Source organism: Pagrus pagrus, assembly GCF_965226575.1.
Source record: "Pagrus pagrus genome assembly, chromosome: 11".
Lineage (NCBI taxonomy): Eukaryota > Metazoa > Chordata > Actinopteri > Spariformes > Sparidae > Pagrus > Pagrus pagrus.
In genome coordinates, this window is record NC_140195.1 from 7,600,111 (window position 1) to 7,622,449 (window position 22,339).

At 44.1% G+C, this 22,339-nt stretch overlaps 2 protein-coding genes across 3 annotated transcripts; one reads left to right on the forward strand and one right to left on the reverse strand.

Moving 5' to 3' along the window:
* The first annotated feature begins 1,996 nt into the window (after window positions 1-1,996).
* sema3ga (sema domain, immunoglobulin domain (Ig), short basic domain, secreted, (semaphorin) 3Ga) lies at window positions 1,997-15,356 on the forward strand. Of its 2 annotated transcripts, none has more exons than XM_084367520.1 (18): window positions 1,997-2,491; window positions 4,297-4,433; window positions 9,712-9,872; window positions 9,975-10,037; window positions 10,142-10,261; window positions 10,464-10,557; window positions 10,649-10,768; window positions 10,891-11,036; window positions 11,146-11,260; window positions 11,363-11,432; window positions 12,133-12,277; window positions 12,390-12,612; window positions 12,696-12,784; window positions 12,883-12,924; window positions 13,012-13,169; window positions 13,261-13,328; window positions 13,408-13,535; window positions 14,532-15,356. In XM_084367520.1, the coding sequence occupies exons 2-18, from the start codon at window positions 4,322-4,324 to the stop codon at window positions 14,919-14,921; spliced, it is 2,244 nt and encodes a 747-aa protein (XP_084223646.1). In that variant the 5' UTR covers window positions 1,997-2,491; window positions 4,297-4,321; the 3' UTR covers window positions 14,922-15,356. The 2 variants fall into 2 exon arrangements, with proteins under 2 accessions (XP_084223646.1, XP_084223647.1); XM_084367521.1 differs by having other exon boundaries at window positions 13,411-13,535.
* Window positions 15,357-15,495: 139 nt separating this feature from the next.
* Window positions 15,496-21,625, reverse strand: LOC311265640 (uncharacterized protein). Its single transcript, XM_084367522.1, has 11 exons — window positions 21,420-21,625; window positions 20,481-20,621; window positions 20,216-20,302; window positions 19,992-20,088; window positions 19,586-19,615; window positions 19,458-19,493; window positions 19,144-19,348; window positions 18,262-18,440; window positions 17,565-18,154; window positions 17,338-17,449; window positions 15,496-17,236 (listed from the first exon to the last, which is right to left on the reverse strand). The coding sequence occupies exons 1-11, from the start codon at window positions 21,519-21,521 to the stop codon at window positions 17,178-17,180; spliced, it is 1,638 nt and encodes a 545-aa protein (XP_084223648.1). The 5' UTR covers window positions 21,522-21,625; the 3' UTR covers window positions 15,496-17,177.
* Window positions 21,626-22,339: the final 714 nt, after the last annotated feature.

Consider the following 22,339-nt stretch of genomic DNA (forward strand, 5'->3'; position numbering starts at 1 on the left):
GGCAGATGGTGACTGGCTGGCTGGACCAGTGGACACGTGGCATCTTGGACGACTGCTCCATCTCTGGGAAGCTGCAGCTACAAAATGCCTGTACAGTGTTCTCTATGAAGAAGAAGATAAAAAACAAAAAAAAACCTGGGATCACCTCACTTCCAACGCGGTGCAGGGAGAGCAGGCTGCGACTGGAATGTGCGCCACGTATGCGCCCTTCATGTCGAAGATGTTTTCCAGTGTAGCTCTCCTTTGATAACCACTGATGTGTGAAGTTCATGGATGTCACACAGCACCTGTTCCCTTTATCTCACATTGGGATGTTTGCATTTTTCCTGGCTTGTAAGATAATAATTAGGAGACTTGTACAGCCATGTGGGAAGTGTTGTGGGTGAAAACAGAGCAAATAAACCTGGAGCGTAACGTACTTTTATTCCCTCTACTACCCTATAATCTCCTTTCTGGGTCAAGGTAGTCTATCCCAGCGTGCTTTTGGTTGCCGCCCTGGACTTGAATCTCTGCAGCAGGCATGTTCAAACACTCTTCAATTTATCAATATACTCTCTGGAAGATCATCAGTAGGGGATGTTTTTTGCTCGAGGGGACAATACTCAGCCCCTAAAATCATCATGATTGATGTGACTGAGGGCTCTGGATTTATCCGGAGCCTTTGGCCGGCCTACGGGGATAAATGTCTACCTCTCATTACCTACTACCTATCCATTAGATGGTCCTGACAGAGAAGCAGACTCTGTGTTGTCCTTCTCCTTGAAATCCATCTATCACTGCTAAAGGTAACAGGCCTCGTCCGGCCACTGCTTCCTGCTCCTTGTGCTCACGTACACAGAGCGAAAAATACCCCTTTTCCACTGGCGAGCGAAGAGCCGCCGCTATCTCTCGTGCAGGTTGAGGCAGCGGAGGGTGAAAGCTGGTCAGATAAGACAAGCAGGATGGTACAGTGAGAGATACAGATGACGTGCTTATGAGGTGTTGGGAGCTGGGCAGTGTACCGGTGTCCATGGCCAAAGTTGAGTGCACACGGAAACCTGAACTCTGACACACACACACACACACTCATGACTCATTTCCTCAGCTGGAACTGGAGGGATGCCTCCGGTGGGGCGGGAAACAAAGCCTCCCCTCCCTCCTGGACACTTCTTGACACACCACTGCTTGTACATCACATCTGGCTGATGCCCAACTCCAGATAAGGTGCCTTCGAATCAAACGGCAAGAATGTGCATTAAAAGATAAATGCCAAAAAAGAAAAAAGAAAAGGTAGCTTTGCTCGGCTTTGCCAGGAACTGCCCTCCTCTGTGACCTTTCACACACTGACACACCACATTGCCTCGTGTGTTTATTCTGCTTTACTGTCTTTGCAGGGCCGTGTGCTTTTGTGTCTTCAGAGCGCCATACTGCGTCAGAGCTCACCACAAAGCCAGTAATGAAGAGAGGCTCTCTCTGAAGGCTGTTTTAATTTCAAGCTCAAGGCTCTGTTAACAGGATGGATGTCCTTTACGTCCAGTCCCCCCCCCCCTCCCTCTTCTCCTTCTCCTGGCTTTGTCACTGTTGTCATGAGTGCTGAAGCCAGCCTCAGAGGAATCCCAGGAATCTTTTTTTTTCGGCTGACCTGGCTCTCATGTTGAACCGAGGAGTAATGGCGACACTGTCTGAGTTGCTGCTCTTTAACGGTGAATTTCAGCCCCCCGTGCATCACGTATAAGAATAGTGTGTGGCCCTCCTGGAGCATGAGAACACATTCACATCAAACGGCGGCTGTTTCAACGTTGCACTTAATTATTTGGTGTTAAGAAGCTCTGCCAAGAGAGGGCTATTGAGCTGACATAGATCCATGGCTGGGTTTACAGTAAATGTGTGTTAAACTCACCAGCAGTGACAGGGTTAATCATACCCATATGGTGTACCAAGAGGTTTGGTCCAATGCTGCTGTGGGCCAACAGGAGAGGGAAGGCTGGGTGGGGGCAGAACAGAAGGGAGAGGACAGCAGGGCAGACTCTCTCCCTCCCAACACCTGCACCTGGTCACACTCAGAACTCCCTTTAGAAAAGGCTCAATTTAAAGGACCAACCTCTTTGCTCACATGACGGTGATGGTTGCTGCCATCCAGGCTTAAACTTTTTTCTTTTTTTTTTTTTTGGAAAGAGTGGAGGAACCGTTCAGGGATCAGCTGTGTTTTTCTTCTTCTTCTTCTTTCTTTTTATGGAACAAATGCTGTCGGTTAATATCGACTGATTAGACAAGCAGCGCTTCTTTCTTTTCTCTTTTTTTTTTGCCCTCCTCTCTTTTCTTTTTTCTCTCCAGGGGAATTTGCAAACCTATCGGATTGTTTTATTCCTGCGCAGCGCTGCTGAGGGAGATTTTTCCGAATCCAGCTCCGAGGCACCAAAACGCGGGGAATGCAGCGGTAACAAATCCCCGCAAGTTTGTGGATCCTCCGAGGCGTTTTTCTTACTGAAAGAGTCCGGGAGAAGAATCAAAGGTAAAGACGTTTAACTTCCCCTCTGGTTTAACTTTTAACTCATGCCTGGTTACTGTGTAGCGGCGCTGTGAATGACTGCACACATTTGTTCGGTTCCTATTTCTGGATGTTGAGTTCACAGGTAAGTGCGCACTCCTCCGCGTAAAGGAAAAAAACTAGGTTATTGAGATCCTGTAATTATTTTTTTTATTTTTAAAAAAAAAAGATGGAAACCATGTGTTGTTACAGCTGAACTTTAATCTGTGCTGCCGGTACCACCCAGCACAGAAACCCAGTAGAAACCCCGTCATTCATACTGATACAACCAGGCCATCACCATGGAGCTCCACATGCGCTTTTTTGTGTCATATTTTAGCTCCTGATTGATGATTTCAGACAAAGAGATCACCTCCCTTCTCTTTTTTTATTCACATTTAAAAGATAATATATAATATAATGTGTGAACATGGATTTAAAGCCATATACAGTTAAAAATAAGAGAAATATTTAAAAAATAAGGGTGAAAATGTGTCTGATAATCACATTTTTCCTATTTTTGCTTTGATTATTTATTCATGTGTGTTGTTGCTGCTGTTCTGATTGATCCTCTCTCCAGGTGATAAATACCTGTGACTCCTCCTGACGTGAAATCATCATTTTTGGTCCCCCCCCTCTCTCCTGGTGCATATGTATTATTAACAGTGAATGTACAGTGTTGGATGAGCAGGAATGGAGATCAAGCCTCCCCGCCGAGCAGATATATGGCAAACTGTGTGATTATGCCAGCAAGCCCTGCCTGCGAGGCGTTCCCCACTCCAGTGGCTTCTGTTTTTAATTTCTCAATATTCACTCAGCGTGCCAGTCATTTCTGTGTCATCACTTATCTTTAATGGGAACATGTCTTCACATCACACATGACTTACTGCCCGTGTTGGGAAATAATAATGAACATTTTTGTGAAATCTCCCCACTTTTTTTTTTCGCCCCTAAAAGCCCCTCTATTTCGAGGGCTTGTACCGCGTAGCCACAGGAGGCCTCTGGCTACACGGATGACACGAGAAAAAAGAAAAGCCCGTGGGATGGCTTATAGCCCGAGCAAAGCACACCTTCAGGGAGACAATTTAATGGATGTTGTGGACTCAGCTTTTAGTATTCATAATTTATATGGGATCCTCTCCAGCAAAGTGCAGATGCATAATGAATGCTTGAGTTAAGGTCTAACAGTTAGGCTACGTTTCAACACCCCTAAACTGTCAGAAATTGTTTCAGCGAGGGCTACCTGTTTCTTTGAACTGTCATGTATTTCACTCGTCAGCTTCTGAAGGGTGCGCAGACGTGCTTTGTTGAAAGAGCCGAGAGAGAGGCCGAGGGGAATCACTGATGGGCTTGGGAGTCTTGTTTTGTTCGGGGTTTTCGAGGAAAAAAGGGGGTGAAATATACGTTAAAGGTGATGGTAATGTGTTTAAGAACACGTCCAAGGTGAGGACGAGAAGACTTTAATCTCCCTTTTTTCAGAGTTTCTTCCATGCGACCGTGCTCGCAAATGGCATTAAAAAGTCTTAACGCATACCTCACTGCGTTTACTCTTTAAATAAATAATAGGGCTGTCATATTTTCCAGAGCAGGTGTGAAGATTTGGACGTTGTTCTCTCCTGCCAAACTATACGTCTCGCCTTGGAAGGCTGCAGGCCAGACTTCTGATCAGAGACATCAGAGAAAGAGAGAGAGCGAGAGTCTCTTGCCTGTCCTTCCTTTCTTTTTCTGTCTCCTATTTCTCTTGGGGCACACTATAATAATAGTTCATTCCTCTTTCTTTTTTCTTCCAGATTTAGATCTCTGTGGGCTACCTGCATGACTGTTACCATGACAGCATCTGGAGCCCAACTCCTCCTGTTGGCCTTATGTGTTTACAGAGGCTCGGGCCTGCAGCAGTCTGCTCCCAGGGTTCGCCTCTCCTTCAAAGGTGAGCTTCTACAGATTAACCTGAAAACTCTCCTGACAGCAGGGATTGTCTTAATAGTTTTCCTTTTGTCGCACACACAAGCTCACGCACCGCCCGCGCACACATCCACATCACACCGGTTATACTTCCTCTTTATACATATGTAAAGAACGTATTTCCTGCCACATGTCGAACAGGGCGACCCTGGAAACAAAAGGTGGATATTACGTGGTGGTTGGTTACTGGTAGTGCCCTTCAACAGAATTTCTCCCCACACCCTGAACCCAACACCCACTGGAGTCTGACCCGTCAGCTCTTCTTTGTTTTTGATGTGACACGACGACACGAAAAGGAAGGAAGCACCTGAAACTTGATCACAGGAGCAAAAAAGTGATATTTCAGACGTTAAATATTTTGGCCGCGAGGCGCGAGTTCAAAACGGTTGAGGATGGCGGTTTTGAAGCCTTTTTTTGTGGTCGTTTGGGATTTTCCCATGCTGTTGAGACTCACGTTACAAATAGGTGGATGACACCTTTGATCGAAACACAATGCCGCATGATTACAGTCATTTTCTGCATCCCCATCATGTTGTCACTTCCAAGCGCACCTGACACACGTCACACCTGAAGGTCTGATCAGATTTATGGCACGCTTTCGTGTGGAGGTGAGTCAAAAAAGCTGCTCTGGTCCCCGGGTCAGGTTCAGGCAGCGTAAACACGTCGGGTTGTCTCATCTCGTTCGACTGCGGTGATTCAGCGAGACACGTTTATGATTTTGTACAAATTCGACAGCCGACATCTGAAGCAGATTAGAGGTGAGCTAATCAGGAGCTATGTGGGGCTGTTTTGAATTCAGCCCATTTCGTCAGACTGAAAACAGCTGTCTGCGTGCTGCTCGTGGCTGTCGTGCACGGCAACAGTTCCATTTGAGGGCCGAGACAAGAATTGCAGTGCATTTTTATATGACCTTTAACACTAATCCTCTTCCAGTAAACAGCTTATACGAACACACCGGTGTTGTTTTTTCTTTGCAGCAGGGTGCACAAAGTAGTGGTCTGTGCAATTACACAAGTTTGGTCTTGAACTCTTGATCGTGTTCCTCCCAGCGTTAGATACAGGAATTCACATCTGTGCAGAGCTGCCCATGAAAAATTCATGCACGGCAGCTTGTTGGGAGCAGCTGAGAGGTGTTGAATTGTGAGGTTTTCTGTCGATAAAGCGGCCGCATTCACAGCCCTCGCTCGCCCTCACTTCGCCCTTCCCCCTAATGCCGAACAAAAAGGAGAAAAGTTGGATTTACTCCCCAACTGTTTTCTGCCACTCCAAGGATTTATTGTTCATTGTTTGTGACACCGAGTCTCTTTGTTCCCCGAGGCGCCTGTGGAGGAGGTTTTTCGGGGCGGCTGGAGGACATGTGACTCCTCTGAGCGAATGGGCCGGCCTGAGCGACACTCTGGAGGCCTGCAGAGGATAGAGATGTTACACAGCTTCCTCTGTCACTGGGAAGTTGTGTCAGTCACTTCAAAGAGACCTGACTGAGTCTCGCTTGATAGAATTAGTCATCATTGCTAGAGAGCAAAATGTGCCGTGTAACTGAAGCCATGTTTCAGAATCTCGTGCCCCCTCGCTGCTGTCACCAGTTTGCTCATGCTTGGGATAGGCCCGGGACTAACCAGCAGTGGTCATTAGTGCCTTAGTGACAATATGTTGTCAGGTTGTAACATGAGAGGTTACAGCACCCGGCCGTAGCTTCATACTATAATTGTGTGTCCTTCCCCGTGTTTCCCTATCAGTGTGAGAATGTTGTCAGGGGATAAGTGTTTGCTGAATGTTTACCAGATGATGGCAGTACATTGTTTGCTATTTTTGGAGAATGGAGACATGTATAGGGGTGTGGTGTTTCTACATTTAGCCCCTCCAGTGAATCCACTATGGCCCAGTGGAGCCTGGCCCCCCGGCTTGTTATCCTGTGTTTACCTCTCAGGAACAGAACCGGACCTCGTCCCACCTCAAAGGCTCCATCTCGTGTCGGCCGGAGATCCGATTGCACGGCTTATTTTAGTGGCACCTTGACTGCATCCTGTTAACGGTGACCTCAAAAGGAAGATGGCAGACGCTTTGATGTAAATAAAGATTGCGCTTCCTCCCGAATCCCCCCGTAAGCCGGCTTGTGAGGGTCTGCGCGGACATTTGTCATTATATAATCCCGCTTGTCTTTAACATGCCACATGTGCCGGTCACTATCTGGTCACAGATGTGTGTGTGTGTGTGCGTGCGGATTGTCGTGTGCAAGAATGGAAATAAGTCACACTCGGAGGCGGAGTGCGGCACACAGTCCATTTGTCTCGCAGCGGATGAAAACTGTTCAATCAAAGCTTTCAGGAGAACAAAAAAAAAAAAAGAAAAGCAGAAACATTTTCCACCGCAGCGTGTCTTAACAGGCTACGCTCTGCTGAACACAATCCTGATCTTAAGAATTAGCTCCCAGTTCCACTGACCGTGTCTCCTAAGGGACCTGCTTTTTCGTCTAACTCCAGCCGGCGTGTGGCGCCTTAAACTCAATCAGACAGTCAGGACGCATAAAATATTAAGATCTTAAAAGCAAATATGTTTCTTAAAATGCACTAAGTTGAGTTATATTTAATCAGTGACACACATTTTCCAGAAAAGAAGTGAGAAGGGTGTTGTACAAGGGACCATAAGTTCATCCAAGTCAGTAATGAAACATGTTAAAGGCATAAAGGGAATAATGTGAGGAGGTTTGGAGGAGTAACCTCTGCTCCCCCTGCTGTTGGTTTTCCTAATGGTGGAGTTACTGTTTTTTAACAAAGCTGGAACACTTTGTCAGAGATGGGTTGAGTGCTGAAAATCTTCACTCACGTAAAAAGTGCAATAACTCCCATAAAAATGACTCAAGTGAAAGTGAAAATTACCATATCACCCCCAGTGACGGACCCAGGATGTTTGAGGGGCAGGGGCGAAGAAAATAAAAAAGGGCTTCACGTTTGTGATCGCAGAAAGTCGTGAAATATTTAGTGAAGAGAGGACACTTCACCATGTTTTGTCCACTAGAAGGGAAACCTAGAGTGCACTTTATCATGTTTCGTCCACCACAGAGGGCACTTTCGCTGTGTTTTTTCGTACATGGGGGCACCAGGGGGAGCGATCGCCCACTTCCCACTCCCCTCGAGTCCGCCAGTGATCGTCACATCAAGCATTACCGTTACACACAAAAAAATTAGATAGCTAACATTAGCTAGCTAACTACGTTTTCACCTGAAGTAGGTGCAACTTACTTCAGTGTGCCTGTGGTGATTAGAAGAGTTTTTAAAAAGCGGAGAGCACTTCATCGTGTGATATTTGTCTTTTTTAGATTCTGGTATAAAAAGTGTGGACAGGGAGTGTTGCCTGAATCTGCCTCTTGTTCTTGGGTTTTGCTTCGTCATCACACCATCATGGTCAAAAGACAAGTGGTGCTTCGTTTTCTTCCAGACAGCAGGGTTGCCAGATCGGTTTGATGCTTTCCAGCCCAATTACTGCTCCAAATTCAAGCAAAGTGATAAAAAAGAAAGTACCCAAATATTATCCGTACAGTTTTGTGCTTCATCACAACTTTTAGTCATGACCTAGTAATTAAACAACAATTCGACGTTCACAGGTTCGTGAGAACACAGATAGAAGTCTACATCGTGCAACTCAAATATAAAACTGTTTCCCATTTCTGCTCTCTGCCTTCAAGGTCCAATGAGTCTCATCCCCAACCAAAAGAGTCAAGACTCAAAAATGTACCCTTTTAAAATGAAGAAAAACTAAAGGAACAGCTCAAACAACAAAAATAAGTTGTTTTTATCTACCTTAGTAAACTGCGACAGACCTTAAAAGTATAGCCTAAAGCCTTAAGACAGAGACAGGAGAAGACGGAGAGGAGTATGTCTGGAATCCCATGCAATTAAAAAACACAAACAAATTATGATGTTGTGATGCAAGCATAGAGGTGTCTCTTACCACAAATATAATGATTTGCATAAACACTGCAGCTCGTGTGTGTTTACAAGTCGGTAATGATGGTACCTCACACAAAAGTGTGTCCCCATATGCATTTTTCTTTTATTATGACGGTGTTTCAGCCCTGAGGCCTTCTTCAACATCAACAACCGTACTCCGTCACAGCCACAGATATTTTATATAGGCCACACCCTAAAGACAAACATTTTCTTTATAGCTGTTTGATCTCTGCATGTGGTACGAACGAAGCAGTGTTTTCTTTTAACTTCTGCGGTGGTTTAATTGGCTGTATTCTGTCACTGCCTGTTTTCAAAGTCTTAAGTCACTCAAGGACTCTTGCTTGTTTGTTCCCACCCGAGTGGAGGAGTATAATTGTCCGATCACCATTACATGTGTCATTAGGGCGTGTCTGGTGACACGTTTGGAGTATGGGTTGTTGATCTTGAAGAGGGCCCGAGAGCCGAAACGTCACCGGATTAAAAAGAAAAAACGCACATGAAGCCAGACTGAGAGGCGCTTTTTCTGCTTTCCAGTCCACCTCAGTGCAGTCCTTAGTGTTCATTACTTTCCTATAAAATCATGGTAGCTGATGTCTCCTCTCAGAAGGGTAAATTAAAAAGATGTCTTATTAAAGTTGTGTTGAGTGGCTGGATGTGTCCGCAGAACTAATTCATACAATTCATGAATGTATTTTTAATTAGGGATGCACGATATGGATTTTTTTCAACCGATCCCGATAATAACCTGCTTCCCATGGCCGATACCAATAAGATAACCAATAATAAGCTCCTGACCTTTTGTTTCTGCACACCTGAAGGTGAGAGAGGCTCAGATGTGGTGAGCAAAGATGACTGATTTAATATCCCCCAGCTCTAATAAGATTTGTTGTGTATCTTCCTATTTATCAGCAATTATTTCATTTTCATCCAATGACCGATAACCTATAACTTTTAATTTATTTTCAAACCCGCCAAATTCATAGATAAACCACCCAAATTCTGTCTTCCTGCCCAAACACATTTTACCCCCCAATTAGGCGGAAAACCTCCCAACCTGGCAACGCTGCCAGGCAGCTGGTAACTTGGCATCTACAGTAGAGATGCTCCGTGCGTGCCGCCATTACAATCAATCCCATCCATTTAGAGCAGACTTGTTGTAACAGAGGTGTGAATGGCAAATGTGGTGAGGTATGAAGTAGGTCACTCCCTCAGAAATATACTCAAGTAAAGAATAGAAGTGCAGTTTTTAAAAAAGATCATTAAAAGTACTAAAAAAGAGACTTTTTTTTCACACAGAGCTGATGGACACGAGGGCAGCCAGACCCTTCAGTTTCTCCTTCAACACCAGCGACTACCGCATCCTCCTGATGGATCAGGATCAGGGCCGTCTGTACCTGGGCAGCCGGGAGTACCTGGTGGCTCTGGACATGCACAATGTCAACAAAGAGCCCCTCATCGTACGTACAGACTCTACCAGCTTGCTTTTTTTCTTAAATCCAGTCTGCTATTATGCTTCTATGTATCCTTAATAATCCAGTATTTTCTGATTTTCTCAAAAGATCCACTGGCCGGCGTCCGCTAAGAGAAAGGGAGAATGTCAGATGACAGGAAAGGGAAGACAGGTGGGAACATGTGTTGACATCCTGCTCTTTCCTGCACCTTTTCAAGACGGGACAATGACGATGACGATGTTTGAATTCCATTTGTCTTACTCGTCTTTGTGCAGGGCGAATGTGCCAACTTCGTGCGCCTGATAGAGCCGTGGAACCGCACCCACCTCTACACCTGTGGGACGGGGGCGTACCAGCCCATCTGCACGTTCATCAACAGGGGCTGGAGAGCAGAGGTGAGCGAAGAGAAGAAGACACTTACACAACTCCCCGAGTGGGATTTACCGCACGATTCCCTCAGCAGTAGGCCTGGAAAGCGCTGTCCTGCTAAATATTTCAGGAGTACAAACTGGGACACTGATTTGTTTATGATTTCCCCACACTCCCTTGTGACGTTTTAGCGATCTATTTTCATGCTTTCTCTCCCCCCCCCTGCAGGACTACCTGTTTCGGCTGGTCCCTGGGTATGTGGATTCAGGGAAGGGAAAATGTTCCTATGATCCCAAACAGGAGAACATCGCGGTTCTGATCCGTAAGACAGGCGGAGAAATAATCACAGAATCTTATCAAATTCCTCACGCTGCTGAATCACGAAGCCTCACTTTACTTTCTCACCTCTGCAGATGGTAACCTCTACGCGGGTGTCCATATTGACTTCATGAGTACAGATGCCGCTCTGTTTAGGACCATGGGAGGGAGAACAGCAATCAGAACGGAGCAGTATGACTCCAGGTGGCTCAACGGTGAGTAAGTGTGGGTGTGAGGAGGTAAACGCTGCAGATTACAGGTTATGGTTCCTCTCTTTTTTTATTTGACAACCACTTGCCTCAATCCCTTCTCTGCTTATGTGTTGTTATCCCCACAGAGCCTGTGTTTGTTCAGATCCAGCAGATCCCTGACAGTGCAGAAAAGAACGACGACAAGCTTTACTTCTTCTTCCGTGAGAAGAGTCTGGACTCGAGCGGCGGGGCGAGCCCCAGCGTTTTAGCCAGAGTGGGAAGAGTGTGTCTGGTGAGCCGAGCCGCATCACATATGCAGCGAAAATGCACGCAGCTTACCTTTGCGCAATATGAAACACGTTGTACGTATTGAGCCGTGACCCAATTTCCTTCCTGTCTAGAATGATGAAGGAGGGCAGAAGTCCCTGGTGAACCGTTGGACGACGTTCCTGAAGGCTCGCCTTATCTGCTCAGTGATAGGAGAAGATGGAGTGGAGACGCGGTTTGATGAACTACGTGAGGCCACAATAAAATCAGCACTCTGATTAAACTGATTGCATTTTAATTGCGACGGCTTTTTACCCTCGCGTTATTGATTTTGTATCATTCCTCTTCCAGGTGATGTGTTTATTCAGCCGACACAGGATGAGCGAAACCCGATGGTGTACGCTCTCTTCACCACAGCAGGGTGAGTTGAGTTTGGAGGCCTGGTTGATAAATTCAAGTCTCACCCCCAAAGAGCTGTTTTGCAGATTTGGAAGAAGTATTTAGATATTTTTACTTAAAGGAAAAGTTCACCCAAAAATCAAAATTCAGTCGTTATCTAATCACCCTCATGCCCTCTTTTTTCGTCCTCTACAATTTTTTTCTGGACAGCGCTGCAGCGTTCTCCTAAACAACTGAAGTAGATGGGGACTTGTTTTAAAGCGTTAAAAAAACAACAGAAAAATCATCCGTCGTAATCTGAATCTCCTGAAGCCCTGAGATCCCAAATTGATTTGAAAAGAGGTTATTTTATTCCACCCTTGACGAACAGTTGAGCTCGTGCACCGACCTCAGACGTGGTCCATGCTAATGCTTTTAGCTTAGCATCTACAGTTCATTACGTTTAAAACAAGAACCCATCTACTTCAGTTGTTTAGGAGAACACTGCAACGCTGTTTTGCTGTGAAGCTCCAGAAATGTTTTGTGGACTACGAAGCTTCACCCGACTTTCCATCGGCATGGGGACGGGTAGATAATGACTTAATTTTCAATTTCAAGTAAAAGTCCAAAAGTTACATTCTATACTGCAATTTTGTGGATGACTCTTGCTTTAATTTCAGAGACAGGGCTCGAGCTGTCTCCTCCCTCCACCTCTCACCTTAATTGTCTGTTTTGTGCTCCAGCTCTGTGTTCAAGGGCTCAGCCGTCTGCGTGTACTCGATGGCTGATATCCGCAATGTTTTCAATGGACCGTTCGCCCACAAGCATGGGCATAATTACCAATGGACCGAGTACACTGGCAAGATTCCCTACCCACGGCCTGGAACAGTACGTTTGAGTCATGTTATTTCCAAAGTGATGCAATCAGATAAACCACTGTCATCTGAGTGATGATGTAAACAAACTCCTCCTCCTAATGACTTCCTTCTTACTCATCCAGTGTCCAGGGGGAACGTTCACTCCTGGTATCCGCTCCTCCAAAAACTTCTCGGATGAGGCCGTGAATTTCATCAGAGCGCATCCCCTCATGTTCCATCCAGTTTATCCGATCCACCGCCGCCCCCTGGTGGTGAGAACCGGTGTGGACTACCGCTTCACTGCCATGGTGGTGGACCAGGTGGATGCTGTGGACGGACGCTACGAGGTGCTCTTCCTGGGGACAGGTGAGACGCAAACAGGGCTGATGGCTTGAGGATTATCTTGGCAAGACAATGTCGTTCTTAATTATAATCTGTCTTCCTTCTAGATCGAGGCACTGTCCAGAAAGTTATAGTTTTGCCGAAGGACCCAACTAGCATGGAGGAACTGACACTGGAGGAAGTGGAGGTTTTCCGGGTACGTCTAAAAAAATGTGATCCTGAAAAGACTAAAATACGCTCATCTTAAAAAATAGTCTTATTGTTTTATCCCTTGTGCTATTTATTGATTTACAGAGCAGAGCTGCAGTCAAAACAATGAAGATATCCTCTAAAAGAGTAAGGAAATTCACTTCAAGCACAAATCTGACTCACGACAGATTCCTAACACACTGAGCTGAGTTTATTTTGCTTGTGTCACCACAGCAACAGCTGTACGTGTCATCGGACGCGGGGCTGACCCAGGTGTCGCTGCACCGCTGCGGTGTGTACGGCCGGGCCTGCTCCGACTGCTGTCTGGCTCGAGACCCCTACTGCGCCTGGGATGGAGAGAGCTGCTCTGCCTTCACCCCGTCCACAAAGAGGTCAGAGAGGTCTCTTATCTTCACAGTGCACTGTCTCTAAACCGTAAAGTGAGGATGTCCACTTAATCCTTAATTCTGATCTTTGCCTCAGGAGGAGCAGAAGACAGGATGTCAAACATGGTGACCCACTGAGGCAGTGCAGAGGCTTTAATGCCAAAGGTGAGGTGACTTTTTGTGTTTTGCACACTTCAAATTTAAGTTTTTCTTAGGAGTTGTCACCATTTCATCTTCTGTGCAGTAGAGAAGCGTCTGAGAGAAACGGTGCAGTTTGGGGTGGAGGGCAGCAGCACCTTCCTGGAGTGTCAGCCTCGCTCTCCTCAGGCCACCGTCAAGTGGCTCTTCCAGAGGGAAGGAAAGAGGAAACTGGTGAGGAAGAGGAACAGTTACATTCAGAAAATGTTTGAATGTTTGACATTTTGGGGGAATCAGCCATTTGCTTTCTTGCCATGAGAAGATGAGAATATCCACACCAACATATTATTTCAACACTTGTTTTTTGGGATTAAATAGACAAGATATAACACGTTGATCAGTGATCTTAACAGGTGCTTGTAGGTGGATTTTATTTCGTTAAAACAGAGCTAGGCTAGCTGATTCCCCCTGTTTCTACCTTTATGCTAAGCTAACAGGCTCTAACTTGATATTTACAGGACAGATATAAGATTGATATCATTTTTTTCATCAAATTCTCAGCAAGAAAGCAAATTATCTATTTTTTTTCCAAATAATTTATAGCTTTAAAGGGACAGTTCATCCCAAAATCAACTAAAATGGGAGTGCATACCTCTGCCAAGGCCCAACAGTCTCCTTTTGTACTCACTGAAAGACACCAGTCACCTAAATACGCTAGTTTTTAAATGAACATCCATGGATTATTTCCTGAGAAATCAACAAAAGTGTCGAAAAATGCCCATCTCATGATGTTAAAGGGCTTCAGAAAACATTCCTGGATCCGACTCTCTTTATCCCGATCCACACCAAAAGTTAATGTGGTCTATTCTGGGCTGAAACTCATCCTCCATTCAAGTTTCGGGGAAATCCGTTCAGTAGTTTTTGTTTGATCCTGATGACAAACCAACTAACCAACAAACAGATGGAAACAAGGAAAACATAACTTCTTGGTGGAGGTAAAAATAAATATTTCAGTGTGAGTATATTCAAGAAGGCAGACATCTAAAAAATCACACCAAAACAATCTAGATGAATAATAAGTACTACAGGTAAGGGGGAAAAATACATTTTGGATTTTGGGGTGAACTGTCCCTTTAAGAGCATAAACCACTTGCCTATTTGTGATCTGTATAAAAAATCAGATACACTGTTCCCTCTCTGAGACTTTACCTCTTACTCTCTTTTCTGCAGCTCAACCGTGTGGGAGGTATCCTGAAGACCAACCACGGCATCCTCCTGAAGTCCCTCAACCAATCAGACGCGGGGCTCTACCACTGCCTCGCCACCGAGAACAACTTCAAACACACGGTGGCCCGCGTGGCGCTGCGCATCCTGGATCGAGACATCGTATTAGCTCTCACCGATCAAGATGAGGAGGAGGAGCCCAAAACCCGTCAAGCGGGGCCGTACACACAGTCCTCCCTCGTCTCCACGCCTTTCCCTCCCGAGATAAGACTGATTAACCAGTACTGCCAGTCCTACTGGGAACAGCTCAGCCCCAAACAGCAGCAACAGCAGCAGCAGCAGCGCAAACGCACCAGCCGCAGGCACACAGAGAGCCAGGACCAAGGCCTCGGCTAGAGGGCGGGCCTGACGCTGTCCAACACTGGCCTGTCTGGACTTTATGGTGGACTTTTATGTTTGACATGCATGTTTGTGTGTCACCTCCAGTCATGAGGCAGGTGATGCTGTCATGCTGTCGTCAAAGTACCATATCGGTGGTTTTGCAAACAATAGCTGAGGAAATACAATTTGTATATATTTTACATGACCTGTGACCACTTCCCAAAGACTACTGTACAGTTTTAGATGGCTTTTTTCTTCACTTTCAGGTATCGGTTCATGTTAGTGTGACATTTAAATCAACGTAGAGATTTGATATTGGCTCACGATTGATCATCCGTCATTAGAGATCTTTTTAAAACGTCTTCTTGTTATGTTCAGGTGCTTATGGGAAATCCCAGCATCTGTGACTTGGGAATCACAAGGAAAGAGCAACATATTTAGTAGAAGAAACTTCATTAAAGGGTCACTCTCAGGGAGTACAACTGCATACTGTATTTGAAAAAGTAGTACAAAGCCTTTTGTGGCTCCAGAGGAAGCTGCATGTAATCTGATAAATTGCCTTCAGTGATATCACTTGGTGGCTGAGTTGAACTATGGGTAATGTAGGCAACAGGTTTTGAAAAGCAGTAGACTTGGCTTGCATTGCACTACCACACCACTGTTGGACATATGATCAAAATCGATACAGCAGAACCTTTTTTTTTCTCCACGCGTTCTTCTTCCTTTTCAAAACCTGGTGCCTACATAACCCACAATGCAACTCAGCCACTAAGTGACGTCACTGGAGGCAGTTTATCAGGTAACATGCAGCTTCCTCTGGAGCCACAAAATTCTTAATACTACTTTTTTCACATATGCAGTAAAAACAACACTTTAATGGCTCAAATTGGTGGAGTTACCCTTTAATAAATGGTAGTCAATATTTATTTGACTGTTGACAAACGATGAAATGCTTTATAAACCATTTATTAAGATATTTAGAATTATAAACACCAATTGCAACTTTATAATGGCCAAAATAATGTTATATATATATATATATATATATATATATATATAGCTGTATTTATTAACCATTTACAAAGAATAATGAATAATAGTTGTAACTTTACGATAAACAATTGCTTAAAAATGGTTTATAAAGCATTTGATTTTTATTAACTAAAGTTGAATTAACTATACATTTACCACTTAATGATGGTGTTACAAAAACATAATTATCTCTTTCACAACGTACATGCTTTTTGTCAGCTGATTCTTAAATTTCAGATTTTGGATGGTCCTTGAATGCACCGCAAAAAAAGGAGACTTTTCAAAACACATCTGGAAAGACGGGTCATTGCGATGGGTTCACATATTGTCCGTTTTGGAAAATGGTCGGTGTGATGTAAAGTATATATGTCGACTTCAACGTGCAAAACCACAGATTTGGTACTTTCAAGTATCTTGAAACAGAAATGTAATATATTGATTGTGAATATAATATATATGGTCATTGGATTACTCTTGTATTGTATGGACATAATATGATGAATGCAGATGTTGCATGCATACCTGTTGCTGTTTGTTGTAAGTTGTACATTTTACTGTCGTTCCGTTTTCAGCCTTGGTGTGTGACGCTGTTTGTGAGCTGTACTGTGTCCTGTTAAGCTAATTCCATTGGATGTTGTCATATAATGACTCCCTTACTGTCCTGTGCTCTAGTGACCTGCAGTATGCGAGTGTTTGAAGATATGTATAGCGTACAGTGTTCTTCCAGTTATGCACTTTGTCGGTGGTGGTATTCGAGGGAATTGGGGATCTTTGCACAGATGTATGAGAAAAATGATAAAATAACATAATGTTTTTTTTTTTAATGTACAGTATGTTTTAAAAAAAATGGGAATGAAACTGGCTCAGATTTAGTATTGGTTGTTGTTGTTCTGTCATAAGCTGTATTTACAGTTTTTTTTTAAAATGGCTAAAAATGGAAGCGCATCAAAACAAGATATTTTCCAGCGAGAGCCGCCGTTCACCTCCGTTGTGAGTAACACAGTGTTGTCATGCTGATGAATCCTACACTGGAAATGTTCAAACAAATATATAAACATTTCAGAATTCTCTTAAGCTCGTGTTGTTTCACTTTCAAGTCCTTTATGTTGAAGTATTTGTTTATTTCATCTTCCACACAGCCATATTCCAGTTTGTCTGACATCATGTAACAGTGAGAGGCTTGTAACTGAATTCACAGCTGAACTAAGTTCAAAATCCACACAAACTAGAACTTCCACATCAGTCGTCCCATTCGTCGTCATCGTCGTCTTCATCTCCACCGTCGTCTTCACTTTCATCTGAAAAAGAGGACAAATACAAAGATGTGAGACTCTTTTTTTTTCACTTTTTGGTTTAACTTGCCCTTCATGTAGAGTGTAAATAATGCTCTTATATTTACCGGAGGAATGGATGACTTTACTCCTCTTCTGCATGACCGACATGAGAGCACCAACGATGCCCTCGCTTGACTCTGGCGTCGTAGGTTGAGCTGCATCAGGAGAGTCTATCACCTGTAACACACACCAGAATCACAGGAGAACATGTGAACATTCATCTCTGTGACAGACATCCAAACCAAATGTGTGCATGTATGAAATGTTTCTGAGAACAAGGAAGTGGCTTTACATTTTTGAGCTTCTTCCCCAGTCGGATCTGATCCAGCAGAGCTCCTCTGCTGTCTCCTCCTCCAACAGATGTAGGAGGAGCAGGTGCTGCTGGCCCACTGGAGAAAGCAGGAGGAGGAGGCGGGAAATCTGAAGACACGGAGGGTTGGGGAGGTGGAGGTGGAGGGGGTGGTGGGGGAGGCGGAGGGCCTCCTCCTCCTCCTCCTCCTCCTCTGCTGGGTGTAGATGGGACAGGAGGAGGTGGGAAACCCCCAGAGCGCTGTTGGCTAGATGGAGGCGGGGGAGGAGGTAGGTTGTGGGAGGATGAGGCGTGATAGGGCTTCGAGGATTGCGGTGGGGAGAAAGAAGGAGGTCCAGTGTGTGCTGGGGGTGGAGGCGGCGGAGGACCACCTCTGCCTGATGCAGGAGGTGGAGGTGGCAAACCTCCACGTGATGGTGCTTGGGGGCTCCCTCGCGGTGACTGGCCTGGGAGAGGAGGCAGGGGGCCGGAGCGGCCTCGAGGAGGTGGAGGGGTTGGAGCAGACTGACCGGAGCCCGGCACAGGAGGGAGAGGCCCTTGTCTGCCAGGTGTAGGTGGTGGAGGTCCAGAACCTATAATGCAATAAGAAGATATGTTTAAGAATTTAGCCTGAGTTTTTAGATCGGAGGGAGCAGCGAGATTAATAAGGAGGAGCGGGATGATGCAGTGTGAGTCTCACCTGCTCTGTTCACCTCCCTCTTGACCGCCTCCATGCCTCCAGACTGCTCGATGACGTTATAGATGAGCTGGGAGGTCTTTTCATCCCTCATCTCAGCTTCACCGATCCCGGCTTTGGAGAGCAAGTTCAACAGGTCGGGGTCAATGTTGTTGGGATCCCAGCCGACATGAGAGACATGTCTGAGGAAGAGGAAACAGATAGAGACCATGTGATACGGTTTCATGAATACTGTAAAACAACAAGGCTTTGTCCACAATCCCATTTGATTATTGCCTTTTATCTCTGTCATTTCGAGATATGGCACCATGAATACAGAATGGCGGAGGGATAACAAGTTGCATGATGTACTGCTTGAATAACTGAAGAATCCTCTTATTCACAGTAAACCAGACAGGTTAAATTTTGTTGGTAGAAATACTTTTATCCAGATTTTACTCACCTTCTCTTGAAGATTTTTTTCTGTGACTGAAAATACATCTGTCTACTACAGTGGATGTTATGCACCAAACAGTGTATTCATCCTATTTAGATTCTTCCCTAATTTTGTTAATTTAAAAAATATAATATGAATTTAATAGTTTTATAAAACAGATATATTACACATTTTTTGCATTTTTAAGGCCAGATATGCTAAATATACCCTTGTATGTATGTATTTTCAGTCACAGAAAAAAGATGTTACACAGAAATAAGAAATAATCTCATTTAGTTGATAAATGCTGTCTGGTTTTCTGAAAATAAAAGAATTTAACGGCTTTACTTAAATCACTTTCAACTCCGTGGATGCATGGTGTGGACGTTTGTGTAACACGTTATCGGCATGACATTTTACTTGTGTTAAAGTCAAAAACAAATGTTAAAAAAATGTAATTAAACACTCACTTAAATCCACTGGGTGCCCCTATGTCTGCTTTGGAGAATTTGGAGCCCTTTTTCTTGTTCTTGTCCTTCTTATCCTTCTTTCCTTTGCTGCTCAGAAGTGAGGCGGCAGCAGGTACAGGCACCGAGCGGTAGCGTGAAGACTGGATGTCTGGGTTTTGGATGTCCACTGTGGCCATGTGAAAAGACCCAGGGCCGCCAGGGGAGGCTTTAGGAGGGAGACAGAGAGCACATGCAGGGGTTGTGTGTTATTACTATTTAATCTCATTCATGTTATTGGTGGTAGTAAAGTTACATTAGAGGCATGTTGTACACACCTTGTCCAGGTGGGGGAGGAGGCAAGGAACCTCTGTCTGCAGTGACAGGAAAAAGGAAAATATATTCTTATAGTTTGCTCTACATGTGAAAAAAATGGATGTAGTCATGAAGTGTATTGCAATCTTACCACTAGGCGGCGGGGGGCGCTGTTTCTTATCTGTCAATAACAAGGAGGTGAGAGAAACCATTTTGTGTCACATTACAGCACCATAACACATCATTTATCCAGCCAAAATACACTTTAAACATTTCACTTTTGTTCAATTAAGGACAAAAGAAATTAGTTATTAGTTATCAATTATCATATATCGATCCAGAGGTCTCTGCAGCGGCCTGCACTTAAGTACATATTATATTATATTTTAAGATTTTGGCATTTAAAGTTGATTTAAAGGATCATTTGTTTCATTTATGGTAAACAACACATTAGCACAATAATATACATAAACATTTTGTAGTTTCAAATAGGGTCATTAAAAAAAATACTTTATGTTCTGTATTTCTAAAAATAAACATCTCGTGACCTCACTGACCTTGACGGTTTTGTCTCTGGTTGATTTTGTCCTCGACAGCATTTTGAAAGGTTTGTGCTTCCTGTTGCGTTGCAAAATTCAGTCCGACTTGACAGTCCTGATTGTGTAAGTAAAGAGCAAAAATAGACTTGGAATTGCTTTCAAGTTTTGTGACCTACTAAAATAATTGCGTGGCTTCACATCATAAGACGAGGAAGAGGTTAAACGTGGGTGGGTGTGCTTACATCTGCAGAAAAGGTATGAAAGAACGGCTGTGGCGAGCAGTAAACAATCTGGTTGTAGAGCTCCTGCTCCCAAACCATCCTCCCTATCTGTGGAAAAACATGGTTCATATTTCAGTTTTACAGTATTGCTCATGTAGGATGTGAGTAATCTTGCATCATTGTTTAGTAGCAGGGACATAAATGGCAGGATCATCAGCCTAAAGAAGGCCTACATGTCCTTCTGATTAGACTCTTGGTGTAAAGGCAGCACTTTCTGCGAGGTTACCTTCAAATCGAACATCCGTATGAAGTATGAGCGCTGAGGGTTGTCTTTGATGAAGCAGACGACCCCGGTGTGCTGCAGGCTCCACACTGATGAACTGTTAGGAAGAGCCATATACAGCTGTGCGACTGCAGTGGCCACGGACTAACAACACAGACGACACGCACGTTGATAACAGTTCATCGCTGATAGGACACTTGAGAGCATTTTATTACAGTCGACATGTAAATTTGCAGTTTTGTGGTGAGGATTCACTTCCTTGTCTGCTTTCATTTGCTCAGATAACAACTTGTAATGCCTTGTTGCTCTTTAGTTATATAAACCATTAAAACGTGCAGATCTTTTGTTGCTGTTCTGCCAGTCAGACACAACTGCCGTGCTCACGTCAGTAACTTGACATAAGTCAGCTTCCAGTCCGCTGTTAGACCCAGCGATGGTGTCTAATTCTGACACCAGAGGAAGAAACTGCTCAGCCATCATTTCCTGTTACAGCTACCTCCTTTTAGATGACCTAATGTCAGCATTTACAGCTTTAAGACAACGTTAAGTGGATACATTTGAAGAAAATCGTTTTGTTTTTTTTTAAAAAGCCTGGCGCTCAAATTTCCCTTAAATATAAAACCAATAAAATATGAAAAATCAATCAGCTCAGAAAAGGAGTCAAATTTGGAAGGTGGTGTTTGAAGAGCTGAACATACAGTGTACGTGCCTCAAGTTAAAAACTATAAACTGTACTCAGTACAAATCAAGACATGATGTTTAACCACCGGAAAGAAACCACATTTCTATGTAACAACCAGAAAAACCTGTTCTATCTCAAACAGTTTCTCCTTTCACTTTTACAGTAAACTCCCCCACCATTAAGGAAACAAGTCAGATCGAATACAGCAGGACATCATCCTCGCAGTGTTCGATCCGCTCCCTGCTCAGCTCAGAACTTACAGCACACCTTCTGCCCAGCAGCTCCTCCAGCTTCTCATTCTCCTGCGGGCTCAGCAGAGAGCTCCTCGAGCTCTCCAGTTTGGACTTAGATCCACGGCTCATGGTCCTCAAGTTAAAATCTCCCACTTTATCTTAAAACTTTACGTGTGCAGCATTTAAAAAAGGCGTCCTCTCTACACTGTCAGAGTCAAGGAAGTTTCTCTTCTCTGTTCTGTGTGCACACATCAACTCAAAGCAGGAAACGGCCAACCGCACTTCTCTAACCCCCACTTTTCTTCTTTCCCTCAGATGCAGTGCACGAATGAATGTGTTACTTCCATTTCACAGTAGAGGCAGTGCACTATTGCTCTCCTCCCGCTGTGAGTACGCTCGTTTTACAGCCAAACGTAGCACTCAGATTAACAAAAGCAGCATAACTTCTGTACAAATGAAAGACATATTTTATTGACAGACAAATTAATTTAAAAATGTACAGGATGAATAACAAAGTCAAAGAATATTTTAGTCAGATTTTCAAGACATAAAAAGAAGACTCATTTTAACTTAAAAAGGTCATTATTATTCACCATACTGAACAGTTTCTGGGACTGCTAAAACAGACTTTTTAACACTGGGTTTTTTATATACAATTTTTAAATTGGCCTTTGCCGAACTTGGTAAAAAAAAAGAAAGAAAAGAAGTGTGTTTCACCTTATTTAAATGTGACGCTAGGGTTTAAAATCTTTGGTTTGCAGCTAAGGATCTTTACACAAAAACAAACTGTCTGTTGGCTCACGTGTGATTGTCAGTGACTGTCTGTCCGACCCCAATGAATAGCAGCTGAACACCACACAGTGTCTGTTTGCATTAGGTTGCAATTTTTCGACACTTTCACGATGATCACCTTTACAAACGTCATGTTAAGCGGCAAGATAATTTCA